This window comes from Tenrec ecaudatus, chromosome 12 (genome assembly GCF_050624435.1).
Source record: "Tenrec ecaudatus isolate mTenEca1 chromosome 12, mTenEca1.hap1, whole genome shotgun sequence".
Taxonomy (NCBI): Eukaryota; Metazoa; Chordata; class Mammalia; order Afrosoricida; family Tenrecidae; genus Tenrec; species Tenrec ecaudatus.
In genome coordinates this window covers 13820196-13845462 of record NC_134541.1, presented here as the reverse complement: position 1 = coordinate 13845462, position 25267 = coordinate 13820196, and the positions used below count along the sequence as shown (strand labels likewise).

Genomic DNA, 25267 nt, shown 5'->3' with positions numbered 1-25267 from the left:
TGAGGACGCCTGCTAGATAATTGTTTAGTTAAGAGGTGACTTCTGGCTAGTTTCAGTTCAAATTTTGAAGAATATCTCGGGGGAGCCTCCATTGTTTTTAGAAATTTGAGGCTCATTTCCACATTCTTCTCCAATTCTTAGCAGACTCCATCTCTTGTAGGTCTGATATGGGTGTGGCTGGTGTAGACTGTCAGCCCTGTAAACTAGTTTCTTCCTTGGATGTTTGGCTTTACTCTTTTCTATTTTTGCTCAGTAGGTCAAGGCCAACCTTACCCTATACGACTGCTCACAAGCTTTTAAGACCCCAGGCACTACTCACCATACTGGGATATAGACCACAAACATGAACTGCATTATGCCAACTGACTGAGGTCTCTTAGGGAAGTAATGTTCTGAATCTTCAAACCTAGGACACCTATTCTACCAAGTGCTTTGTTATTGTTAAGAAGTTTCTCTGGCTGTGCCTCCTGTGTACTTCATTACACATGTGAAAGGGTTCCCAAAAGTTCTTGGGAAAATACCATTATTTACTCCCATCTTTACGTGAATTTTTGTAAGCCCCTTTAGATATGAATATCTGTGACTATGCACATATGCCTATACCTGTATTTACATATAGACAAGGGTAAGTCACGATTTGTTGCTACTAGGGCTTCAGTTCATATATACATGAGTTTTTCTTAACAAAATATATGTTTTTTTTAATGTGCTGGTTTTAATGGGAGTTGTATACAAGATATTTTACTCTTGCATCTTTTTTAATAACTTCATTGGAGGCTCATATACAACTCTTATTACAATCCATACATACATCCATTATGTCAAGCACATTTTTACATTTGTTGCCATCATTCTCAAAACATTTGCTTTCTACTTAATCCCTTGATATCAGCTCCTCATCTTCTCCCCGCTCCCCCTCCCTCCTCTTACATCTTATCAAGTGACTCTTCCTTGTATGTGCCCTTTTCTTTTCCTACTTGGAGAGATTTGGCATTCCATTCCAGGGATTTTGTACTCTTTCTCCACATTAACCTTGTTGTAACCACCTTGCTGGTGTGAGTGGCCACATGGACAGTTGTGCCGTTAGCTTTATCTTGCTGCACCCTCTCTGTAAATGATGTATTTCTTCCTGTAAACCTGGACCACTTTGCCAATCTGCTGGATTTTTGTAGTGGCCTCACAACCTAAACTTCATCATCCTTGCGGATGGGCATGGACCAAACATTGTATTTGTCTTGGTTTCTTGGAAAGAGGGGAAGACATAATCTTCCTGCGAACATGGGGAGATGCATTGAAATGCCTCTTCTAAAAATAAAAAAAAGAAATGCTTTTTCTAGTTTTTGCTCCTCCGGTCCAAAGTCACAAATGGATTGAACTTCATTTTGGCCGCTGCGCCTTCAGCAATGGCCCCAAAGGGAATAAAATATGTTTAAATATGTTTCTGCAATCGGTTAAGTCCTCTCAGGAATCGATTTGTCTTAGTTTTGTTCGAATGTCTGCTAAGGGGGGATAGGGACAATCAGTGGCTTCCAAGAGGATCTGCTAGGCCAGTTAAATTCAAGGCCAGAGAGGTCAGCTCAGAAGGTTATGGCAAATCTTTTTTTATATTCCAGAAGAATACTCTTGATCTCAAAGAACACAGGATACTTACAGGAACTTATATGAAGAAATTTTAAGAAAATTAGAAACTGTATTGGTGAGAAAAGGGCCAGAAAAATTGCACCCAGCAAATGTAAAAAAAGAAAAGAGAAAAAAAATGGGAAAAAAATTGCACCAAGCAATCTTTTTCATCACAATGCAGCTGCTCACTCAGCTTACACTATCCTGTGAGAATTTCTTTGGGAAACCTACCCCATCTCCTCTCCAGCCCTTCACACTTTATTATGGTCCCTAAACACACACAAAAAAAACATTTACAAGGAATACGATTTCAGTCCCTCAAGGATGCTAAAACTGCCCCTTTTTTGCATGATATAAATCAAAGAGCACAGAACTCTCCTGGGAAGGATTCCCAAAATTTCTAAACCAAATTCATTGTCATTGAGTCCCTTCCCGGTCACAGCAATCCTGTAGATGGCTCTCTGGTGACTGAGACTTTTAAATCTTTTCTGGAGCCATAGCTTCATCTTTGTCCTGGTGAGTTCAGACCGTTGATGGTGCCTGCAGTTAGCAGTTCAGCGTGCAGCCCTCTAGGCTACCAGCGCTACCGAAGAAGTAGTCTGTTGAACTAACTATATGGAGACCATGTCCCAAAAACCAGTAGCTTCACATCTTGTTATTTTTGTCCTAATAAAGGATTCTGCAATCTTGTATACTTTACTTGCATATTTGTGGGTGTATGTATGTATGTGTGTTATGTTGTCGTTGGGTGCCTTTGAGTGATTTTGACTCACTGGCTCAATGGGACAATAAAACTGTTGTAGGCTGTGCCAGGGCTTCTCGTGGAGTCATTGGTTGGGTTCGAACTGCTAACCTTTGGGTTAACATCCAAGCTCTTAACCATTGTGCCACCTGGGCTCTTAGATATATACAAGAGGGCTTCATATCTTATAATCTTTTTTTTATGTACTTTCTGATGCCTTCTCATAGATCTATACTTTGTTGTTGTTAATACGTTTTTTTTAATCATAGTTACAACTCAAAAAAAGAAAGTTACACTTCTCATTCTGAATTCCAGAATTATCTCCTTAGATGCAAATTCTCAGCTTGTGGTTGATAGTGAATACTTAAAACTACATGTATTTTTTTCTTTCCCTTTAATCTCTTAATTCTTTATGAGATTCTTCTTTATTTATTTAAGAAGTCTCGAAAGCACAGTGGTTAAGCACTCAACCATTAACTAAAATTCAATCATTTAAAGCCACCAGCCACTTTGGTGGGGAGGGAGGTAGCAATCTGTGTCTGTAGAGGATACAGCCTTGGAAACCCTGTGTAGGGGAGGCAGTTCTACATTGTCTCACAGGATTGCTATACAACAGCACAAACTATAGCAACAGGCTTGGCTTGGGTTTATATGAATGTTTCAAGTTATTTGTGCTACTAAATAAATTAATGTCTCATTCATGTGGGACTTGATCCAGAAAATTTTGTTTTATATTTCAGATGTTTTATTTTATTAAAATAATAATTTTATTGGGGACTATTAAACCTCTTATAACATTTCATACATCAATTAGATCAAGCATATTTGTACATGTTTCCATTACCAATTAAAAAAATTATAAATCATTTTATTGGGGGCTCATACAACTCTTCTCACAGTCCATATATACACCCATGTATCAAGCAAATTTGTACATTTGTTGCCATCATCATTCTCAAAACATTTTCTCTGTATTTAAGTCCTTGATATCAGCTCCTCATTGTTCCCCTCCCTCTCGAACCCTTGATAATTTACAAATTATTATTTTTTCATGTCTACACTGTCTGATGTCTCCCTTCACCCAGTTTTCTGTTTGTCCCCCAAGGAGGGGGTTAAATGTAGGTCATTGTGATCAGTTCTCCCTTTCTCCCCCACCTTCCCCTTCCCCTTCTGGTATCGCTACTCTCATGATTGGTCCTGAGGGGTTTATTTGTTATGGATTCCTTGTGTTTCAGGCTCTTCGTCTGTACCAGTGTACTTCCTCTGGTCTAGCCCCATTTGTAAGGTAGAATTGGTTTCATGATAGTGGGAGAATCATTAAAGAATTAGAGGAAAGTTGTGTCTCATCGGTGCTACACTGCACCCTGGCTGGCTCTTCTCCTCCTTGTGACCCTTCTGTAAGGGGGTGTCCAGTTGCCTACTGATGGACTTTGCCTATCTACTCCTCACTCCCCCTCATTCACAATGATAGGAGTTTTTGTTCTGATGATGCCTGATATCTGATCCTATCGACACCTCATGATCGCACAGGCTGGTGTGCTGCTTCCATGTGGGTTTTGTTGCTTCTGAGCTTGATGGCCGCTTGTTTATCTTCAAGCCTTTAAGACCCTAGATGCTATATCTCTTGATAGCCGGGCAACATCACCTCTCTCACCACATTTGCTTATGTACCTGCTTTGCCTTCAGCAATCCCGTTGACACCAGCTTTTGCTTAGTTAGTGCAAACATACAGACTGACAAAACAAACCAGCTCCCCTCATGTTGATTCTGGCTCATAGCAACTTCATTTATGTCGGAGGAGATCAGAACTCCATAGGGTCTCCAGTGGCTTTTGGGGAGCACATTTCCTTGTGGAACCTCTTTGATGCTTCTGGGAAGGCTGGAACTGCCAGCCTATCAGTGGGCACGTGAGCTGTCTGTACCAACATGACCTCTGTTTAAATGGCTAATCTCTAGCTCTGGAGCTTTTTGTTTCTTTTTAATAAATGAGTCACTTTACATTTCTTTATTAGCCCTTATTGCATAAACTTTTTGGTTACTTTGAGCAGTGTGTTTTCTTCCTTATCTCAAAAACCATCTCTCCATTGTATTAAAAAGCCCAGCCTGCAGGAGGCAGGCTTGTACAGCCTAGGAGGAAACCAGATGGATGGACAGCTTTCACTGTAGGAATCACAGGATGAAGGGATTCTTACCCCTCCCCCTGACAACACCCCCAACCTTCTTTTGTAATTTTAGGTTCTATAACAATGGAGCTCAGTGATGCAAACTTGCAAACGCTAACAGAATATTTAAAGAAAACCCTTGATCCTGATCCTGCCGTCAGACGTCCAGGTAAAGAGGATAAATCTTGTTTTCTAGTTGTTTTATTCTCTAAAGATGGAAGACCTTTATGCAATCTGCTCGTTCATAAATTTTTTAATAATTTTTTTTAAAGTTCACACTTTTATTCTCAGACATAGTTTTGTTTTCATTCTCTAGCATGATTTACACATTCATGATGTGTAAATGACTGCTTAAAGCTGTAATAACATGCTTCCTTTTGAGTAAAATCACTTTTACTTGGCATCTTCTGGAAACAAGGGAAAATCGCCATTAAAACTTACTTTATGTAGAGAGAATTATTAGGGCACAGAGGTGAAGCTTAATTGCCTTAAAAGTGATTAAGTGAATGAGACCAGGAGACCAGGTACATTATCTCAGGCTCCATTTTGAGTTTGGATTAATGCGTGTTTTATGATAAAGGTTTGGGGTATATTTCTTTTCCTCCGATGTTGATCACTTACCTTTAAAAACTTGCTTACATTCTTAGAATTACAAGCACACATGCCCACAGGAATCGGGTCTGAAGTAGCTGAGCAAGTGTGGATGTTCTAGGAATACACGCCCTGGTTAAGGGCCACATTTTGTCAGATCTGGTTAACTGGAGGATTCAAAAAGGCTTAAATCATATTTTCAGCTACTTTTAAATTAAGGATATTTCTATAAAGTGTTCTCTGTTTTAAATGATAGCAATTAACTTAAAGACGCTTTAAATCATAGTGCAAACCAAACTACTTGAGAGGGTCAGATAGGACCTGTGAGCAGTTACTTATAGTCCTCAGTTTAAGCTGTTTTGCCCAGGAATGCACGTAACCTGATTATTCAGAACTTAATAATGCTCCTGTTCATAAAGATAATTTTAGAATTGCCCCATGGAGATACAGTAATGCATGAGTATATGTATTATATTTCTATAGTAAATATATGAAATATATGTGAACAACAGTAAAATATGAATTGAAATCATAAATGTATGTCTTTCCACCCTATTCTAGAAAAGCCTATGTGATTTCTGAGAGGGAAGATTATGGTTTTCCGATTTATTCTTAAGTAGTGTGTTTCTTAATAACAGGAAGTTAATGGCTGTAAATCTTCTTAGACTTCCTCAGAAAGCTTTGGCTGGTGTTAGCTATTAAAAGTTATTTTAAAAAATTTGTGTCTTAAGGTGAAGGTGCTTGCTGCTCTATGAATTGAGGACAGGATGTGAGGATGTGTAAGAATAAACGATTGCTTTGGGGAAGAGTTAGGAATATGGCATTTCTCAGGGACTGCCATTAAATAACCTCTTTGTAAAGTAATATGGAGGTGGAAATGTGTAGCAGATCACACCTAACAGATACCATTCTTCTCCCTTGGTTCTTAAGATGTGATGTGGTGTGTGTGAATTTCAAGACCTTTTACGGCTTTTTGAGTTGTCACCGTGAATGTTCTGTGGGCACAGTTGAAGCTAATGAACATGGGAAGGAATAACAACTTACTCTTCTGGGCAGATTGCTTCCAGAACATTGATTACAACTTAGGAAAAACACCCAGCAGATTTCCCTCTAATTCATGGGTGCAAAAGTGTGTCTTGTATCAAAGGCTTCCCATTAAAGTGTAGGAGGAAACAGTCCAAAGCCTTAAACTTTTCATTTCAGCAGTCATGATCTTTCAAGACAAATGGACATAAAACAGGGAACTAGGAAATGGCATTAAAACATTTGGAGCTCAATCCAGAGGAGGAGCAATGTTAAATAATGTAAATTATAGAGTCTAGGAGAAAAATAAACATTAGAATCTTAGAGTGGGTGTTAGTTACTTTATGATATTGACAGGGCAAATTAAAACCATCTAATCTGGCCAGTAAACCCTAGACAATGTATTATCCCCAAATTTAGCATGGGTTGAAAAGTAATGATAAAATTCAGAGGTAGTATTAAACATTTTACTTCCAAGAGAAACATAGTCCCAAGGTAGATGTGGTAGAATGACAGAACTAAAATAGTAGTAGTGTTGAAGTTTTGTAGCTATGTGATGTTGGAACAGATTACTTCATCGTGGTGACCTTAGCTGTAAAACTAGGATAATAGTAATTTTTTTACTTCTCTAGCCAGTAATGATATAGTAATATATTAGTAAAGTACTGTGGCTATGTGGTTAATAATATCTATTAGTTTGCTTTAACTAATTGAATTACAACCTTATTAAATAAGCATTACTATTACAATTATGAATAATGAGAACCTGTAACAAGACAGGGTGCAAGCAATCCCAGGTTCCAATTATCTAATCTACGTACAGCCTGTAACAAACCACCACCACCCCAAAAGAAATCTAATGAAATTGGCACTGTTGGGACACATATCCAAGTATTATTATTATGTTAAAGATGTTTTAGTGTATCTAGAAATGTTCTCAATGTCTTTTATACATAGAAAGGTTCACTATTGCTCTATAGTCTCCAAACGTACATTTGTCTAACTCATGTAGATAAAACCACATCTAACCGTACTGCTTTGAGTCCTTACAAAATAGATTGAAAGATTGATTTAGGAAATGAACATACTCCTAATCTTGGGACTGCCTGTATATGCCTTTAGCCCAAAGGTCACTTAATTTCTCAGAGGCATCAGCTGCTTCCATCCAATTGGGTTTATGATAATCAGGTGAGCTAAAAATAATTTGAAAACAATACTATGTGAATTTAGTATAAGGTTTAAATTAAGCCAAACCTACAGAATAGGATTTCTAGGGCTTCCAAGAATGTAAATCTTTACAGAATTAGACAGCCTCATCTCTTTCCGTGGAGTAACTCATGGGTTTGAGCCACCTCTCATGTTTAATCCACTTTGCCACCAGTATTCCTTGATAAAACCCACTTTATTTATTTTCTACAACTGGATTGGATTTTTATTGTATCCTTGCAGTGGATCCTGGCGGCATAGCAGTTACTTGTTGGGCTGTTAAATGCAAGGTCAGCAATTCAAAACCACCCACTGCTCCTTGGGAGTAAGGCTTTCTACTCCCGCAAAGAATCACAGTCCCAGAAACCCAATACAGCAACGATGAAACATATAACTCTCCTCCAGCTCCCAAACGCCTCCTCCCCGACCACCATGATCCCAATTCCACCCCGCAAACCCAGCCAGACCAGAGGATGCACGGTGGCACAGCCAGGAACTGGAAACACAGGGAATCCAGGACAGACGATTCCCCCCAGGACCAATGCTGAGAGAGGCAACACCAAGTGGATCTATAAACTATCCAGGGTCAATGAGAGAAGGGGGAATGGGGAAGGAGGAAGAAAAAATGAGCCAGTACCAAGGGCCCAAGCAGAGAGCATAAGTCCTGAGAATGATGATGGCAACAAATGTGCTTGACACAATAGACAGATGCACAGACTGCGACAAGAGTTGCACGAGCCTCCAAAAAAATAATGTTATGGTTGGGGGCGGGGGGTCACCACAACATGAGGGAACTGTATTAAAGGGTGGCAATATTAAGAAGGTTGAGAACCGGTCTAAAGCATGAAAGATAAAAAGTGCACTCAAGGAGGCAAGAACCTGCAGAAAAATACATGGATGAATTCCTTGTAGAGTGCTTGAGTGCTGCTGCAGATGGAGCCCACTTTAATAGATTAGGATATGAACACCATATACCTATGGTAGGGTTTTGCTTTGTTCTGTTTTTTTGTTTTAGGAAAATATCCCAATTTTTTATGCTTTAAAACAGGTATATAACTAGTTCACATGTATACCAAATACAGAAAAAGAATTGTTACGAAAAGAAATTTTCTAACATACAAATTCTTTTACAGCTGAGAAGTTTCTTGAATCTGTAGAAGGAAACCAGAATTACCCACTTTTGCTTTTAACATTATTGGAAAAGTCTCAAGACAATGTCATCAAAGTGTGTGCCTCTGTAACATTCAAGAACTATATTAAAAGGAACTGGAGAATTGTAGGTATTTTGTTACTACTTAATTTAATGCCCTGTATGCTTATAAGCTTTCCATAAGCAGTGTTCCTAAAAAATTGCATAGGTGGAGTAAAGGTAAAATTAAACAATCTTATTCCAAAACTCTGTTATTTAACTTGTAGAGTGTATGACTGGTTTAGCTTCTTTATGGGTTGATACTTCACTCTAGCCCTCACCAGTGAGAAGATTCTTTGTGCAAAGATACAAGCTAGATGGATAATTGTAGTAATTTGTGCACTGGGCAAAATGAAATTATGGACAATGCATTGTATAGAATTTTTTTGTATAGAAATTTTTACAGCCTGCAAAATAATTTTAGATTTGTAGTTTTGATCATGGACTGTGCCATCTCTTTAGGAATATGGAAATAGGTTTGTATTTCAAGGTAATTACTATTTTGCTACAAATTTGATGATTGGGAGAAAATTTTAAATAAAAAAACAGGCATCTTCCAGAACAAGGAGTTTTAATCAGGAGTGATTTTGCCACCACTACCACCACCCCCAGTCCAGTCACCAGACATTCAATAATATTAAATTATTTAAGGACATTTTTGTTGTCAGCAGGAGGGGTACTACTAATGGGAAGAGGTCATTGAAACTGCTGACCATTCTACAAAGCCCTTCTACCCCTAATAAAGAATCATTTGGCCCAAATGTCAGTAGTACTAATTTTGAGAAAACCTGGCTTAAGATAAAGATATTGCAGACATTAAGATAGGCAAAAATAATAACTTTTCCTAAAATGTCAACTTTAAATTTATTTAACTATTTGTTTATAATCTTCCTCCATCCCTTTCAGTACATGCACACATACAGTAAATATACAGGGTTTTCACAAAGTTTGTTGGAAAATGGAATTATCTTTTAATTAACACACAATGTACCCATGGTAGGCTTTTTTGAAGCCTTGTTTTGTTTTCAAGTTTATAGAGGCATCTCACAACATATTTAAAAACATGAATTAGTGAGTCTTAGAAAGTACACAGCCCTCTACTGTAGGCATGCTAGTTCTATCTCTTATCTTAATTAATAAGGCTTTTAAGACTTCTAAGACCTTTTCAGGTAATGTATTCCTGGGAGTCTTCTAACCAATAATGATTCCAGAATTATTCACAAAAAAAGACCTCTGGCTCAAGTCTGGATTGAAGCTTTTGAAAATGGAGGTTAAGTGACACGAGTTTATAAAAAATTTAGATAGATGTTCTTATAATACGTACAAATAGAACTGTGATTCTAGTTTGTAAAATGTGCATTTGGGGGTTAGGGAAGTGAAATCTTTGTAGCAAGGAAATTTGTGCTTTAATCAAATTATTGAAAGAATCCACAACCCACTTATATAGAGGGAAGCTAAGGAAATATCACATGAACTTCTTTTACTTACCTTTTTCCATTTTTTAATTGTAAACCATAATAGATTTTTCTTAGATAGTCAGGAGAGAAACAATCCTATGTTACCTATAAGCCCAATCCCATAGGCATAGATATAAATGTTATGTTACTTGTTCACTAATGTTTTTACATTCAGGTTGAAGATGAACCAAACAAAATATGTGAAGCTGATCGAGTAGCTATTAAAGCCAATATTGTGCACTTGATGCTCAGCAGCCCAGAGCAGATGCAGAAGCAGGTACCACACAGTTCTGCTTTTTTAAGTAGGCTTATTTTTAGCACTTTTGTCTCATTAATCCTTTCCTCCCCTCCTGCCACCCAACCCCCGCCCCCCAGCTGAGTGATGCCATTAGCATTATTGGCAGAGAAGATTTCCCCCAGAAATGGCCTGACCTGTTGACGGAAATGGTGAATCGTTTTCAGAGTGGAGATTTCCATGTTATTAATGGTGTCCTTCGAACAGCACATTCACTGTTTAAAAGGTAATGAATTATGTACAGGTTGAGACTTTTCTAATGCATTTGGTTTTGTGAACGTTGTGACTGCTGTCACCCTTTCAAATAGTCATCCTACACTAAGAATGTGTGCACTCTTCAGTTGCCTGTGTTGCTTCTCAAGCCTTTTCCATATTGCCCTGTTAAGTGTAATGTCAACCGGTCGCCATCGAGTCGGTCATGACTCCTGGCAACCACATGTGTCTCAGAGCAGAGCTGTGTTCCATAGGGTTACCTAGAAAAATTCCTGATCCTTATAAGCTGTTTGATTCCCTGCAGGTGGGAAGTACCAGGAATTCTCTTTGAAATTTTACCTATTTTACCTTGTCTAGATATCGCCACGAATTTAAGTCAAACGAGTTATGGACTGAAATCAAACTTGTTCTAGATGCCTTTGCTTTGCCTTTAACAAATCTATTTAAGGTATGACTTAACATCTCTGTTGATAACTTTACATCACTTACTGTTTTTTTAATGACTGATTTCTAAAATACTTGTATAAGTTTTATGTTTAACAAAATGCTTTGAAAGTTTATTTGATTGGTAATATAGAGAGCAATATTTCTTTTGAAAATTTTCAAACCTAACTAGAAATAAAATGTTATAATAAATTTTCATATATGTATTTCACACATTTTAACAGTTACCTAAAAGGTATGGTGTGTGTGTGTGTGTGTGTGTGTGTGTGTGTGTGTGTGTGTGTGTGTAAACATTTGAAAGCAAATTCCAGTTCTTAATACCATTTTACTCATAAGTAACTAGAAGTGTGTAGAGTAGATCCACATTTTTATTTGACTATATACAGATTTTAAATAGGTACATCATTTTATAGTACCAGGCTATTTTTGGAAACATTTTTATTTGCTGTTTAGGAGAATCTTTTGGGATTAAAAGGAGACCGTGTTACCTTTTTTCCCCAATTGATAGAGGTTCACTGTCATTTCAGTTAGTTTTAAGTATAAATGAGAAAGCCAGGCCTCAAACCCAGAATAAGTTATGCTAACTATAGAACAGCTATTCAGTGCCTTTTGTCTACAATGGAGAGTGTTTACCACAGGGTTTTTCTTGGTTGGCGTCTTTTGTTGATGGTATATTTTTAGTTTAAGATATAAGAAATCTCAGCCAGAGAGCAGGGAAATATATCAAATCTCTGGTGGTGTCCTGTCAATGACTTGTAACTGACATACTTACCTTTCTTTCTTTTAAAATTTCTTTATGCTTGGCAATTTCCATTTCACTAGTTCACTCACAGTCCTAAGAGTTGTGCACCCATCTCCACAATCAACTCCAGGATGTTCCTCCTGCCTTGTTCGTGATTGTTAGCGCTCCATTCCCCTCCCATGTCTCTTTGGAACTGTTCATCCAGTTGTGTTCTCTGTAGGCCAGCTGACCTGTGCTGGGTTTCGTACAGAGAAAAACACAGACTTTCACACCAATACACAGTGTCCCAACAACAATGGCAGAGTAAAACAGGAAAACCACCATTGAAAATAGAGTCTGGGCTATAGCACCAACCAAGATGAAATTCTATCAAACATAAGAAGCAAATGTTTTCTGGGGAAGAAAATAAATAAGACCCAGGGCATCTAATGAGTCCTATGAATACCCAACCCTACCCTAAAAAAAGAAAAATCTGCTGCTGTTTAGATAGATGCTGGCACTTCTCTGTGATAAATATTGTAGACCTGAATGTTAGTCAACAGAATCTCCATGGAGAACAGACTTATCAGCAAAAACGAATGGCCCAGGGAATCCTGGAGGCAATGCCTGTCCTGGTGTCACTTGGCCAAGTGTGACAACATATTGGAATTTGAACTGGTCTCTCCTGAAAAAAGCAAAAGTAGGAGCAAAAAAGTACACTCATAAACTCAGAATTTTCACTGTATTTTCTCACTAACAGAAATTATTAAAGAGTCTGTTTCTGATATCTGCATGATGGGAAATTCCATAGTAAGTCTTACTCCCAAAAAATCCAACAAAATAGAAAATATTAAAAACTGGAATCATCATACATTGAATCCAGAGAGCTCAAATAACAAAAGTGTCATATTTTGACCCGACTAAAATTGCAGTAATCACCCTACAATGGAGAGGGAATTAACGTGTGTGGAAGACCCGGCAAGTGGGTTTTGGGCTTTCACTGTCATCCATAGTCAGATTTTGAAAATCATTGTTCAGAATTTAGGCTCTAAACTCTAACCAATACCGTTCCCTTCTCTAGGTTTGGTTTTTATTATTTACAATTCTTGGATCTTAGCCAGCATCCTCATTTAGGTGGCTGCTTGTTAGAAGATAAGTCTTTAAGACAGTATGCGTGGTGAAAGCTGGGCACCATCTGTTTTCTGCACCACACTTTCCTAGAGCACCCCACCCGTATCTTCAGTGACTACTTCATATGGGGGCAGGCATTAAGCAAGGCTATGTCATAAAAACTTACTGTTCCTAGATTAGGGCTAGGATAAAGTCTGAGTTCAAAATCCATTCATAAATTTATGGTTTATATAGATCTCTGGTTCACTTTAAAGGTGTTAATATTTTGTAGAAGAACATTGTGAATTATCCCCATGAGGGAATATAGTAATTCTGTTGATATTAACATTAATTCCAATGGAGGAATTGCCTGCCTTGAGGCCGGCTTGGCATTCATTACATTAAGAAAAATTTTAACCGTATTTTCCTCCCAGACCCATAGCCACTGCCATTAGTTTAATTCTGACTCATAGCAATGGACAGGATAGTAACACTGCCTCATTTTTTCGCCTTTGTAGCAAATAGTGGGTTCGAACCACCTAACTTGGGGTTAATGGCCCAATGCTTACCCTGCAACCAGGGCTCTTTTTGAAATAACCTTTGATTGTCTTTTACTAGTGTGCACCAAGTTCCGGAGTCTTTTACATGTATTTTCATGTTCACACCCTCTGTGAAGTAGGCATTATTCGCACATTATAGGTGAGAAGATTTAGTAAATTTAGAAACTTGTTTGAAGGAATGTTCATTATCACCAATGTCTAGATTTACTGTCAGTCTTCCAACACCTGTGTTCTTAGCATTGTTTTACCATGTAGTACACTTGTAGAACTTCTGGCTAAAGTATGCATAAACCTTTTTAGTATCAGTGTCTTTATCGCAATTGAACAATTGAAAACACCCTAAATGACAAGTGGCAGGAATATTATTTAATGAGACATTTATGAAATTTGATGAGTGTGTGTGTACAAAGAAACGGGGTCTCCAGTACACCGAAACTATGTTCTTAATTACTTTTTTCCAAGGCCACCATTGAACTCTGCAGTACCCATGCAAATGATGTCTCTGCCCTGAGGATCCTTTTTTCTTCCCTGATTCTGATCTCAAAACTATTCTATAGTTTAAACTTTCAGGTAAGCCTTACTCTTCGTTTTTGTTTTAAACTTTAAGGGCATTCAATTCACATACTATAAAATTGAATTGTTTTAAATATCTTAGCGTTGTGTAATCACCACAATGAGTTTTGAGCATTTTCTTCATTTTTGTGCCCATTAAATTGTTAGCTCCCCATGCCTCCTTCAACCTACTCTGTCAGAACCCTAAGGAAAATTAATTCCGTTACTACTGTCTCTATAGCTCACCTCTCATAGATTTCATATAAGGAAAATCATCTTTAAAAAGACAACAAAATAGAGTGACAATAACAACAAAAAAATAAAACAGATAAAGTTTAGCCCCAAAGAAGATGAGTCAAAAGTTGATTTTGATTCTTGATCTCTATTTGATAGACCTTTTCACCTCAGTTGAATTTTCTGAAATTAAAGCAGTTCTTATTTTCCAAATCCTTCATTCTTTAAAAATTATCATTATCACAAAGAATTATAGATAACTAGGTATCTATTATTTAAACTGCATCTCATGTAAACATGTTTTGCTTCACCATAATTTAGAGTTGTGAATAGATGTTTTTTTGGGAAAGTAGCAGTCTCTTATATCTAGTAGATTTGAGAGACTATCCCATTACCTTTTTGCACTGTCACTCACTGTATAAACCATTGCAGGGATCCCATTTCTTAGGCCGCTTTCAGTCATTTATCATCGGAGAAACCATGGCTTGATTAGAACCTTTGTTACAAGGAAGCAAAAGAAGCCTGGTGACTAGCTTACTCCTAGACTTAATGGCAGTGTTCAGGGGAAGAGTAGGTGAAGAGTAGGCTTTACAAGGGATAAAAATCAATGTATTTTCAAGGAAACGGTCGCAGTGTTAAAGAGAAAATGCTTGGTCACCCTGTTGCTCTGAGCTAGTACCTTCTAATCATTCTTTGTGTTCTTGAATCAGTAATAATTGTTTGTTTATTTATTTGTAAGGTTTGAACAGAAAGTGAGTTTATTAAGTGGGTACTCTGGAAAAGTCATTCAGATTCTGAGAAGAGTACCTTTATTGGTTCAGTCTAGTACACCAAGTGCCAGGAAGAGCGAGCTTTTCCTTGTTCATAGCAAGAGCCTGGAGAAACCCTCACAATGAGCACATTCTCCAGTAGAATTGGGGCGCTCTCAGGGAGATGAACATGGCTTATTATTATTACTTCAGTTGGACAGCTATCATTTTCAGAATTGTCGCTTAATCCTCTTGTTTTGGTTTGCTTTTGCTTATCCCTTCTACTGAATTCTGCTTTTAAGAAATTAGGTAAAACAAGGCATTTCTTGAGCATAGTCAGGGAACCAGAAAGAGACATGAAGTTTACCCTCAGAGGGCTTGTCCCCTGGAGATAATTAAGGAAATAAGCACCGAATTTTCAATGTTAGCGGACCTTGAAGGAATAAGTACTTTAAGATTAAGACAAGAGGTAGAGGTAGGTAACATTTGCTGGGGGTGGGGTTAGGGTGAGGCCTCGGTGAAAAGTTAGTAAACCAGTGTTTATTTTTCAGGATCTTCCTGAATTTTTTGAAGATAATATGGAAACTTGGATGAATAATTTTCATACTCTCTTAACATTAGACAATAAGCTTCTACAAACTGATGTAAGTATTGTTGTCAAATATTACCCGAGTAGGTTTGTTGTTGTTTTTTCCAGAATACTTGAGTATCCCTAGGAGCTTTGGTGGACATTGTCAGTTACGCATTGAGCTGCTAGCTGCAAAGTTGGAGGTTTGAAACCACTGGTTACTGCAAGGGAGGAGGAGCTACTCTGATACAGAGTTAGAGTCTGAGAACCCTGCAGGGCTTTTCTGCCCTGTCCTTGAGGTTGAGATTGATTTGATGGCACTGAGTTTGAGTTTTAGGTAAGGTACCTTTTGGAAGTTAGCAGTTCAACTTTAGAGAATTAGAAGTTATTTAGTATTAGTGACTTAAAATTATTAATAGACAAAGAATTCCAAGCATGCCAGTAATACTTGATTCTGTTAGGTATTCCTGTTTGGTTGTGTATAATAAACAGAATCTTACTGCTTTGATCACAGTGTATAGATAAAGTTAGTTCTACCTTTAGACTGTAAGGCCACAGGCCAGATTTGATCTGTATACTGCAGTGTGCTTTTAAAAATTAATGTTAAATCTTTTATAACCCACTACTAAGAAAATAGCAAATTATCTGGTGTCTAATTGATTGTACATCTTGATAGTTTTTTAGGGCTGGGATACAATTAAATATCTTAACATTTGGGAAATGGCAAGACAATTAACCATACTACAAAGGAAAATGTGATATGTTCTTCATGTTGGCAGTGTTTTCCATGTTTCTGTAGGAATATGCTATTTTCAATGTAATATTTTATAAGTTAGCAATCAGAAGACAGAGCTTTAATTTGAGAACTTTCAAGAACAGTTCTTCAGTGATTAGGAAAATGTGAATGTTCCACCTTTTATGTACGTGCAGGGGGTGGCTGAATAGATGGGGGGAGGGCAGCATGGCAAGTAATTAGGATCACTTACTTGGCTTTGGGCTTATACTTCAAAAGTCTGTTTCAGGAATTGCAGTCAGCGCTCCATGTCTATAGTTGCCTTACAGTTAGAGTTTTCTGTGTTTTCTTATGTGAGGATGAAGAGGAAGCAGGCTTACTGGAGCTCTTGAAATCCCAGATTTGTGATAATGCTGCACTCTATGCACAAAAGTATGATGAAGAATTTCAACGGTACCTGCCTCGTTTTGTCACAGCCATCTGGAACTTATTGGTTACAACAGGTCAAGAGGTTAAATATGATTTGGTAAGCTGATAGAAACCAGCAATTAAGAGACATTTTTTCCCATATCCCCGAAGATGTAACACTCATTTTTCTGTGTTTGTTTTTATTTTCCTTCCAGTTGGTAAGTAATGCCATTCAGTTTCTGGCGTCAGTTTGTGAGAGGCCGCATTATCAGAACCTGTTTGAGGACCAGAACACTCTGACAAGTATCTGTGAGAAGGTGGTTGTGCCGAACATGGAATTTAGAGGTAATTATGGCAGAGGGTAAAACTTTTTTAGGGGATGAAAAGCTTTCCGGTTCTTTTCTTTTTTTAAATTTGTTAGTGTAAAAGCCGATGTTTTTGTGTCATATATCTTGGTAACATTTGGTGTATTTTAATTGGTAAACAAAACCTCCTTTGGGTGATTTACTGGCTGTCTTCTAAATCTACATAGATACCATGTAAAAGGCGTGTAAAAACAAGTATTTATGTAGAGAGCGCATATGTATGGAGATACTTGTGAAGGAGATACTGAACAAGAATTTTCAATTCCTATTAACTTGGGTAGACGTTTAGAGAATAAACTTGGTTTTGCTAGATCTAGTAGATCAATTGACAAGAATGGCAGGGAGTGCCCACTTCGTCTGTACTGAGGTCACCATGGCCTGAGCACCTAGAGTGTGCTAGGATTCAGAATAACCTTCCACTTTCTGAGAGTTGGAGGAGCACTTAAAAGGACTGGTCTTTATCGAGATGTTATCTTTTTCTTTTTTTGGTGTTGAAATGGTTGCTATGAAATCATAATATAGTTTTTAGGTATTTTTTTAAATGTTGGGGGGTGTTTTGTTTTTTAATGTTTTTATCTGGCAAACTACTATTAGGGCACCCTTAGGTTAGTTCCAACATTTATTTTTTACTATTGGTTGGTGAGATCTGATTCTGGGATCTGCCTTCTCAGAAGTGATCCCATGTTGCAGCTGCTAAAGTCCGAATCCTTTCCAGACAGACATGCTGCTTCAATGTCAGGCAGTGAGTTGATGGAAAGCACAGTGCGTCCTGCTGTAGAGACGTTGTACAGTTGTAAAGTGCACGTCAGTGACTTGCCATGGCTTTAGGGAGGTGTCTGAACTGTCAACTTTCTTTGTAGCTGCGGATGAGGAAGCATTTGAAGATAACTCTGAGGAGTATATCAGAAGAGATTTGGAAGGATCTGGTGTGTATTTTGGTTTCTAACTGTTGATGTCTTAGCAAGCCTTAGCAAGCCAGCTTTAAAATTGCCCTCCTAGTAAATAAGAGAAGTAGTGGGCGTTGGGCTTGGGTCATCTCAGCTGACTTTCATTGTAGAAATGACTTCCTTCTTTAATTTGTAACCCTGAAAGTGCCCATCTTCTGTAAGCTACACCAAATTACCAAAGTTCAAATCATTTCTCTCCCCTTCCTTATGTTCTTGTGTTTCTCACCTGACTGTGACCTCTTTGTTGTCTTACTCCTTTCTCCTGGGCTCAGAGGGATGCTTTTGTCATTGATTTATGTTGCAGATACTATCAGATGGCAGTTTGTTTTCTTACAAACTTACTCAATGGTTAGTGGTGGTTTTTTTCTCCCATGATGATATTTCCATTTGGTTTTGTAGATATTGATACTAGACGCAGGGCTGCTTGTGATCTTGTACGAGGATTATGCAAGTTTTTTGAGGGACCCGTGACAGGAATCTTCTCTGGTTATGTTAATTCCATGCTGCAGGAATATGCCAAAAATCCATCTGTCAACTGGAAACACAAAGATGCAGCCATTTACCTCGTGACATCTTTAGCATCAAAAGCCCAAACACAGAAGGTGATTCTTTCCCATATGGTTTATTTTCCTAAAACAAACTTTATCAGTAACCAGAGCTTGATAAACAGATGCGACATAATTGCCTGTTAATTCTGAGTAGAATTTAAGTAATTTCTAGAGTGGTTTTATGTTCATATATTAAAAACTTTGTTGTCGACCTAAAATTGACAGATTCCACACTGGTTTCCTCAGCGGAGATCAGTGTGTAAACCAGGCTGAACTTAAATGGTGTGCTCGTCTTTTAACTGTCTTGTTCAGATAGTCTTGTTTTTACTTATAAGCAGTTTGGGTTCCAAAGTGCTCATCTTCACTTTTAATGTCGTTTTCTCTCAAGTTGTCTAGATTTCTGTGTCGTAGATTCATAGACATACATATGTCATGATATTTCACCTGGCTACAATTTTTTTTTCCAGCATGGGATTACACAAGCAAATGAACTTGTAAACCTGACTGAGTTCTTTGTGAATCACATTCTCCCTGATTTAAAATCAGCTAATGGTGAGTTCATACTGGAGGATTGCACACATTATGACAGACTTCAGTTCTTGTTGCAGCTATTTATTTATTTAACTGTATGAAGCTTTCTACAACAAAATTGTGCCTTGTGTACAAATAAAATATAGTGGGGAGGGAAGGAAAAAGGAGGAGCTGATATCAAAGGGCTCAAGTAGAAAGACAATGTTTTAGAAACGAGGATGGCAACATGTACAAGTTCACTAGATGTAATTAATTTATGGATTGTTATATCTGTAAGAGCCCAATAAAATGATTTTTTAAAAGAAAAGAATAGAAACCCGTGGAATTGAGCTCTCACTCAGTTTTATTTTCGTGTGTAGTATAGTACTTTAGTTTCCTTTTTCTTCTCACTTGGAAAATTAACTCTTAAGAAATAGAGTTAAATCTCAAAGTATTTATGAGTTATAAGTGTTAAGGCTCTTTTCTAATAGATGAAGAAGATGCTTCCAAAAATTTATAGTTACCTGCCTCTTCACATTTTTGTTCATGTGGCCCCATTTTTTCCTGAGAAGGCCCATTCTTGTCTGTGAGATTGCACTATCAAAACTTGAATTCATAAAAGTTTATATCCACTATTTAAAAATTAAAATCTGTCCGAAGTACTGGAGATTAAGTCTTGCCATCCTTGACTCTAAGGAGACGTGTAACCAGAATGCTCCTTAGAACCAAGGATGATACAACTTGCTTCCTGAAATCCAGGGAGACTTGAAGAAGTTGCTTATGAAGATCGAGGATTGCTGCCTTCAATGTAAAGAAAACCCAAAGAGATCAATATGTAGCTACACTACTAGGTAACATCATGATAAATGGAGAAAAGATCAGAGATGTCAAGTATTTTATCTTGCTTGGATCTACAATCCATGCTCACTGAAGAAGCAGTTAAGAAATCAAATGATGCATTGCATTGGATAAATATGCTGCACAAGACCTCTTTATAATGTTGAAGAGCAAGGATGTCACTTTGAAGACTAAGGTGTGCCTGACCCAAGCCATGGTATTCTCCATGGCCTCACCTGCATGTGGAAATGGCACATTGAAGAAGGAAGGCCAAAGAAGAATCAATGCATTTGATTAGTGATGCTAGAATGTTTAACAAGCAGGTCTGTCCAGAATGCTCCTTAACAGCGAGGATGGTGAGAATATCTCAAGGACCTTGGACATGTTATCAGTAGAGACTAAATAACAACAACAACAAAAAGAACACTTCCCTCCCATGGAATTGATTCTGAAGCCCCCTGAGGAGATGGAGTGATTCAGTGGATACAACCACAGAAGAACAAGGGTGAGGATGGCAGGGGACCCAGATTGTCTTGCGCTGTTGCAAAGAAAGTCACTGCGAGTCGGAAGCAACTTAAGAGCACCAAACAACCATACCAGTCAGAAATAGTAATAAAATCATGATGGAGCATGTGCATCATGTCGGACAAAGGAGTGTACAAGATTGGTCCAGGACTTTAAATAAAAGCGGCCAGGGCATGACTAATAGCGTATGATGCATGATTATGTCGACCCCACCCCCACAAACCCCAGGATGGTTATTGCCATCAAGGACACCCTCAGGTAAAGCCCTATGGGAGACTGTCCCTCCCTGAGCTGGCTGGAGAGGAGGGGCAGTGTCCTGAGCCCGCTGCCTGAAGGCAAGCTGATTCTCTAGTCATGCGTCAGAAGGGATTCAATGAAAGCTGGATCCGCTTAGGGACTCGGAAAATGGATTTTGCATTTTTGTTGCCATCCATAGTCTTCTGAAAACGTGTGTTCAGAAATTAAACTCTTACATACCTTAAAATAAAATTAAAATCGTGGTAAAATGTGTTGAAAAGCTCATGGGATTTCTTCAACTTTTCGAAGCACCTTCATATACTTCGGATATGTTTTAACATTTTGTGTGGAAATTTTTTAATACACTCAAAAGTAGAATGTTCAAAGCAGGTCCTTCTACTCTCAATTCCATGTTCCTGCCGTGGAACAAGACTGAGCATTTGACCAGGAACTCTTTCCACCAGTAGGGCACTTCCAGTGGCTCCACTGTATGTATCTATGGCTAAGAATCATGCATTAGCCACTCAGTGGGTAACCAAGCGACCTAGAGTTGAACCCAGCAGCTTCTCGGGAGAGATAGATGGGGCAGTCTGCTTCCGTGAAGTCCCAGCCTTGGACACCTCACGGAACGGGGTTGCTGTGAGCCCCATGCATTGACAAGCCATAGGACAGGGTGGAGCATGCCACTGTGTAAAAGCACATGGTCATTTGTAATGAAAACTAAAGGCAAGAATGGAGAATTAATGGCTAGATGGTAGAATATTTTTAGATATTTTGGTTACTTATGAAAAGCATTGTTTTTTAAATCATTTTATTGGGGAAAGCATTGTTTTTAATCTGATAGTATTGTCACAAGTTTGACAGTAGCAATCTGATTAACTGGCTTAACACTTAAGTAACTATGACTTTTTTATTCTTTTAATAGTGAATGAATTTCCTGTTCTTAAAGCTGATGGTATTAAATATGTTATGATTTTTAGAAATCAAGTAAGTATTTCTGTAATTGCTTTACCTGCCACTTGTCACATAGATGTTTAACAACTGCATTCTTTCATTATAGGACCGTGCCATGTGTTATTTCCTATAGGTGGTTTTTAAAATTTCTTCAATATTGCACTTGATCTTAGCCAAAAGGCCGAGAAGCGATGAAATTTCTTCAATTTTGAAATTACAGTTTTGATGTCTTTGTCAGTATTTGTCCAGGTTACTGTGCTATGTAACCTTGGCCCACTAGTTTTAAGATCCAGTTTAATAGCAATAGGCACAAAGATCTCAGATGACTATTCCTAGAAATGAGTATAAAATTATATTCTGAACGCTGGCATACTTAATGTGCTTGTTCTTATTATTCTATTGCTTATTTTCCCTAATTATGATTCGCAGACAAGTAATTGATAAAAGGGTAAATTGAATCATGCAATGATGTTGATGTTTAAATTGCTCAACATAATTGTGTCCCAGTTTAACAAGAGCTTTTAAAAATCTAACTTTGAAATAGCACACCATTTCTTTGCAGTTCATTATAAAATAGCATTTTTAATGACTATATGTATATTACTGTGTTTTTCAGGTACCAAAAGAACATCTTTTGGTCTCTATTCCTCTTTTGATAAATTATCTTCAAGCCGAAAGTATTGTTGTGCATACTTACGCAGCACATGCTCTTGAAAGACTGTTTACCATGAGAGGACCTAACAATGCCACTCTGTAAGTATCTGGTCCTAAGCTGTTTGTCCGTCTACTTGAGCTCTGGGTGGTGGCTGTTTTATCCTGTGTCAGGGGTGTCTGTTAAAGAGATCCATAATATTATTTGTGGTAAGGAAAAGATAATGTGTGTTTTTTACTCAGTGACTCTGTCTTCTTCCTAAAAGGATTTGAGGCAGCTTACTCAAAATTAAATACATTATGACAGAATAAAATTAAGTACATGAAGAAATTGAGCAGAGAAAATTAACTAGAGGAGAAGTAAGATTAATAAAAAGAAAATACTGTCTCAAAAGATTCTGTACAGTATTTATAGAAGTGACTGAAATTCTATTAGAAGTTTCCTAGCAGCTAAAGCAAAAAAGAAAACTGGAATTAAAATATGTACAATGTCCATGAGATTTACCGTCAAAACTGTTTCTCAGAAAGGATCTGAGAAAGGGGTCTTCGGGAGGGAACATTTCCTACACAACCGTGCAGCACTGAGTTCCATGTGGCCGCTTTTGTCTTCTCACTCAGCGCTGAGAGAGGGCACAGCTTCCTCAGCAGCCAGTAAACAGCCCTTCTGATCGGATCTGAGGGAAAATCTAGAGGGCTGGATGGTCTGCTTGTCCACAGCAGTGTTCCTGGTTGAAACTTGGCTATGGATAAAATGATGGACAATAGTTCTGTTTGATTCCTCATCAAGAACCTGAAGTGGCCAATTAAGGGTTTAAGATAAGGTGACCAGATTTTAACATTGGTGAAGCGGGACACCATTGATAAAACTCATATCCTGGGAAATAGCCACATGGCAGCCGAAAACTATACCCTAGCTTGGCGTGCATTCTTTCCAAAAATCGGGACTTTTAAAAAATGTTGCGGGACAAATTATTAAAAACCGGGTCTGTCCCGCCATAAGCGGGGCATCTGGTCACCTTAGTTTAAGAGGACATTCCTTGAGGTGATTCAAAGCCCAGAATTCATGCAAAAAACAGTCCTAAACCAAGGACTACCTTTGCAGATTTGAAGAATGTTGGGTTTCTCTGGTTTGGAGTTAGTTTGGTTTTATTTTGCCCTAGATTTACCACCTTTGTGCACTTGGCATGAGCAGATAAAGGAGCCCTGGTGAATTGTGGATTAAGCGTGGGGTTGCTAACTAGAAGGCTCGGAAGGAAGATGTGGCGGTCTGTTCCTGTACAGGTGTGCAACCTCAATCCCCGGGGGGGCAGTTCTACTCTGCCCTTTGGGGTTGCTGTGAGCGGTGTCTACTGGACAGCACTGGGGGTGAGAGCTATTTCCCTGAGCTGTCTGCCAGTACCGACACAGGGCACCACGTGGTAGGAGATAACCCACTGCTATGCTGAGAAGTGAGGTTTAGCACTGCCAGGGATACTGTTAGTTGCCAAGGGTACCGCACCGGGACAAGTTTAAGAGGTGGTAGTGACTGAAAGCTGTTTTTTCATCTATAGCTTTACAGCTGCAGAAATTGCACCGTTTGTTGAGATTCTGCTAACAAACCTTTTCAAAGCTCTCACACTTCCTGGCTCTTCAGAAAATGAATATATTATGAAAGGTAGGCCGTTCCCCTGGTGTATAGACTGTAAATAAGTATCTTATCTTGGTTTACAAAGATAAACATTTTGAGGTACATAGTCTATGAACCATGTACTGTTGGCCTAGAATTAGGCAGGCTTAGCTATTTCTAAATGGAAAAATACAACTTGGTTTTGGTATTTTCTGATCATTTTTAGCTTGATATAATCCACATTACAGAAAAGGCAGCAAGTTTTGTTCTCCTACATTGAATTCCTTGAGGGGAAGGGTTAGCTCTCACTTATTGAAGGCCCCTTTGCTGGGTCTTGGTGAATTGTGGGTGCATCCACCAGGCCCCACACGGATCCACAGGTTTTGTCTGCATACATGAGCAGTGTTAGAAGATCCTGGCCCTGACCTAAAGGACAATCTCAGTCTTACTGTTGCATCTTTCAGGAGACACTTAACAAAGTCATGGTCCCTTGCCCCAGAGTCCAGTTTGTGTGGTTGTGCTTGGCCTAATTCTCTCAGCCATGATGTGTAAATTACTTTTGTGTCATGTCTATTTCTGTGCAAGCATGTAACTGCTCTGTGGTCTTCAGGGCTTCATTCCTAACATATGCACCTGCTTGTAGTACCTTCCCAGCAAGTGGCATTGCATGAATTACTCATGAAAGGGGTTCCTGCCAGCCGAGAGCAGGGGCATCTTAATTCACCCCCTCACTCTCGGACAAGGGTGACTTCTTCTAGGAAGTGGTGTCACAGCTGAAGTATTAGGGTAGGTCCAGTTACCGCATACCCTCGAGGATAAGCTGACCAAATATCACCTGGGGCGCCTAATTTTACCACAAAAACTGCATTAAAAATGTGCTGAAAAACATTATACACGAGTATATACAGTAGTTAGAGGGTAGCTGAACTAAGAAACTACATGATAATTGTCTAACAGCAGCCTCGGGCATTCTGTAAGCTAGTGTGTGTTCGGTTTGTGGGGGAAGCTAGCATACATTAACAGCTCACTAATGTGGTTAAGCATCTTAATGAGTGGGTTTTGTGTAATATAAATCTTTTTGACTTTATGTGGAGTTTTAGATATTTCTTAGTTTAATTTCTCTTGGGAAAATATAGCAACATAGCCTTCGTTTTTAGTTCCCTGTATAGTGCCATTGTTTCCTCCAGGATTGAAAGAAACATTTCCTATTTCTAAACTCAACTTCTTGTCCCATTCTACTATTGCTTCATCCTCCCAGGATGCTTCTCTTCCCCACCTCACCCCTCCCTACTAGTTCTGTTTTTGCCTCTTAAGTCAGATTTGTCTTGTCCGTTTTTTATTCCTCAAGCCTTGGGACTTCTGGAAATACTCTGAATATTGTTCACATATATTTAGTTGCCAACCCCTGCCCTTGTTTTTAGAGGCTAGGAAATGTAGATAATTTCTGAATTTACATATCTACCTGAAAGTTGGTTAAGATTCTTAAAATGTGTGTCAGTGGGTTTAATGG

The 25267-nt window shown here is 38.4% G+C and overlaps 1 protein-coding gene across 1 annotated transcript in view; it reads left to right on the top strand.

The window, feature by feature from the left end:
- The window catches only part of CSE1L (chromosome segregation 1 like), a 48313-nt gene that overhangs the window by 13588 nt on the left and 9458 nt on the right, over positions 1-25267 (top strand). The window contains exons 2-16 of the mRNA XM_075528593.1: positions 4598-4693; positions 8478-8620; positions 10166-10267; positions 10366-10511; positions 10856-10946; positions 13796-13903; positions 15420-15512; positions 16528-16695; positions 16793-16922; positions 17803-17868; positions 18289-18491; positions 18905-18989; positions 21472-21533; positions 22117-22253; positions 23702-23805. Of these exons, the coding sequence (XP_075384708.1) occupies positions 4609-4693; positions 8478-8620; positions 10166-10267; positions 10366-10511; positions 10856-10946; positions 13796-13903; positions 15420-15512; positions 16528-16695; positions 16793-16922; positions 17803-17868; positions 18289-18491; positions 18905-18989; positions 21472-21533; positions 22117-22253; positions 23702-23805 (1723 nt within the window). The 5' untranslated portion in view covers positions 4598-4608. The remainder of the gene's footprint in view (positions 1-4597; positions 4694-8477; positions 8621-10165; positions 10268-10365; positions 10512-10855; positions 10947-13795; positions 13904-15419; positions 15513-16527; positions 16696-16792; positions 16923-17802; positions 17869-18288; positions 18492-18904; positions 18990-21471; positions 21534-22116; positions 22254-23701; positions 23806-25267) is intronic.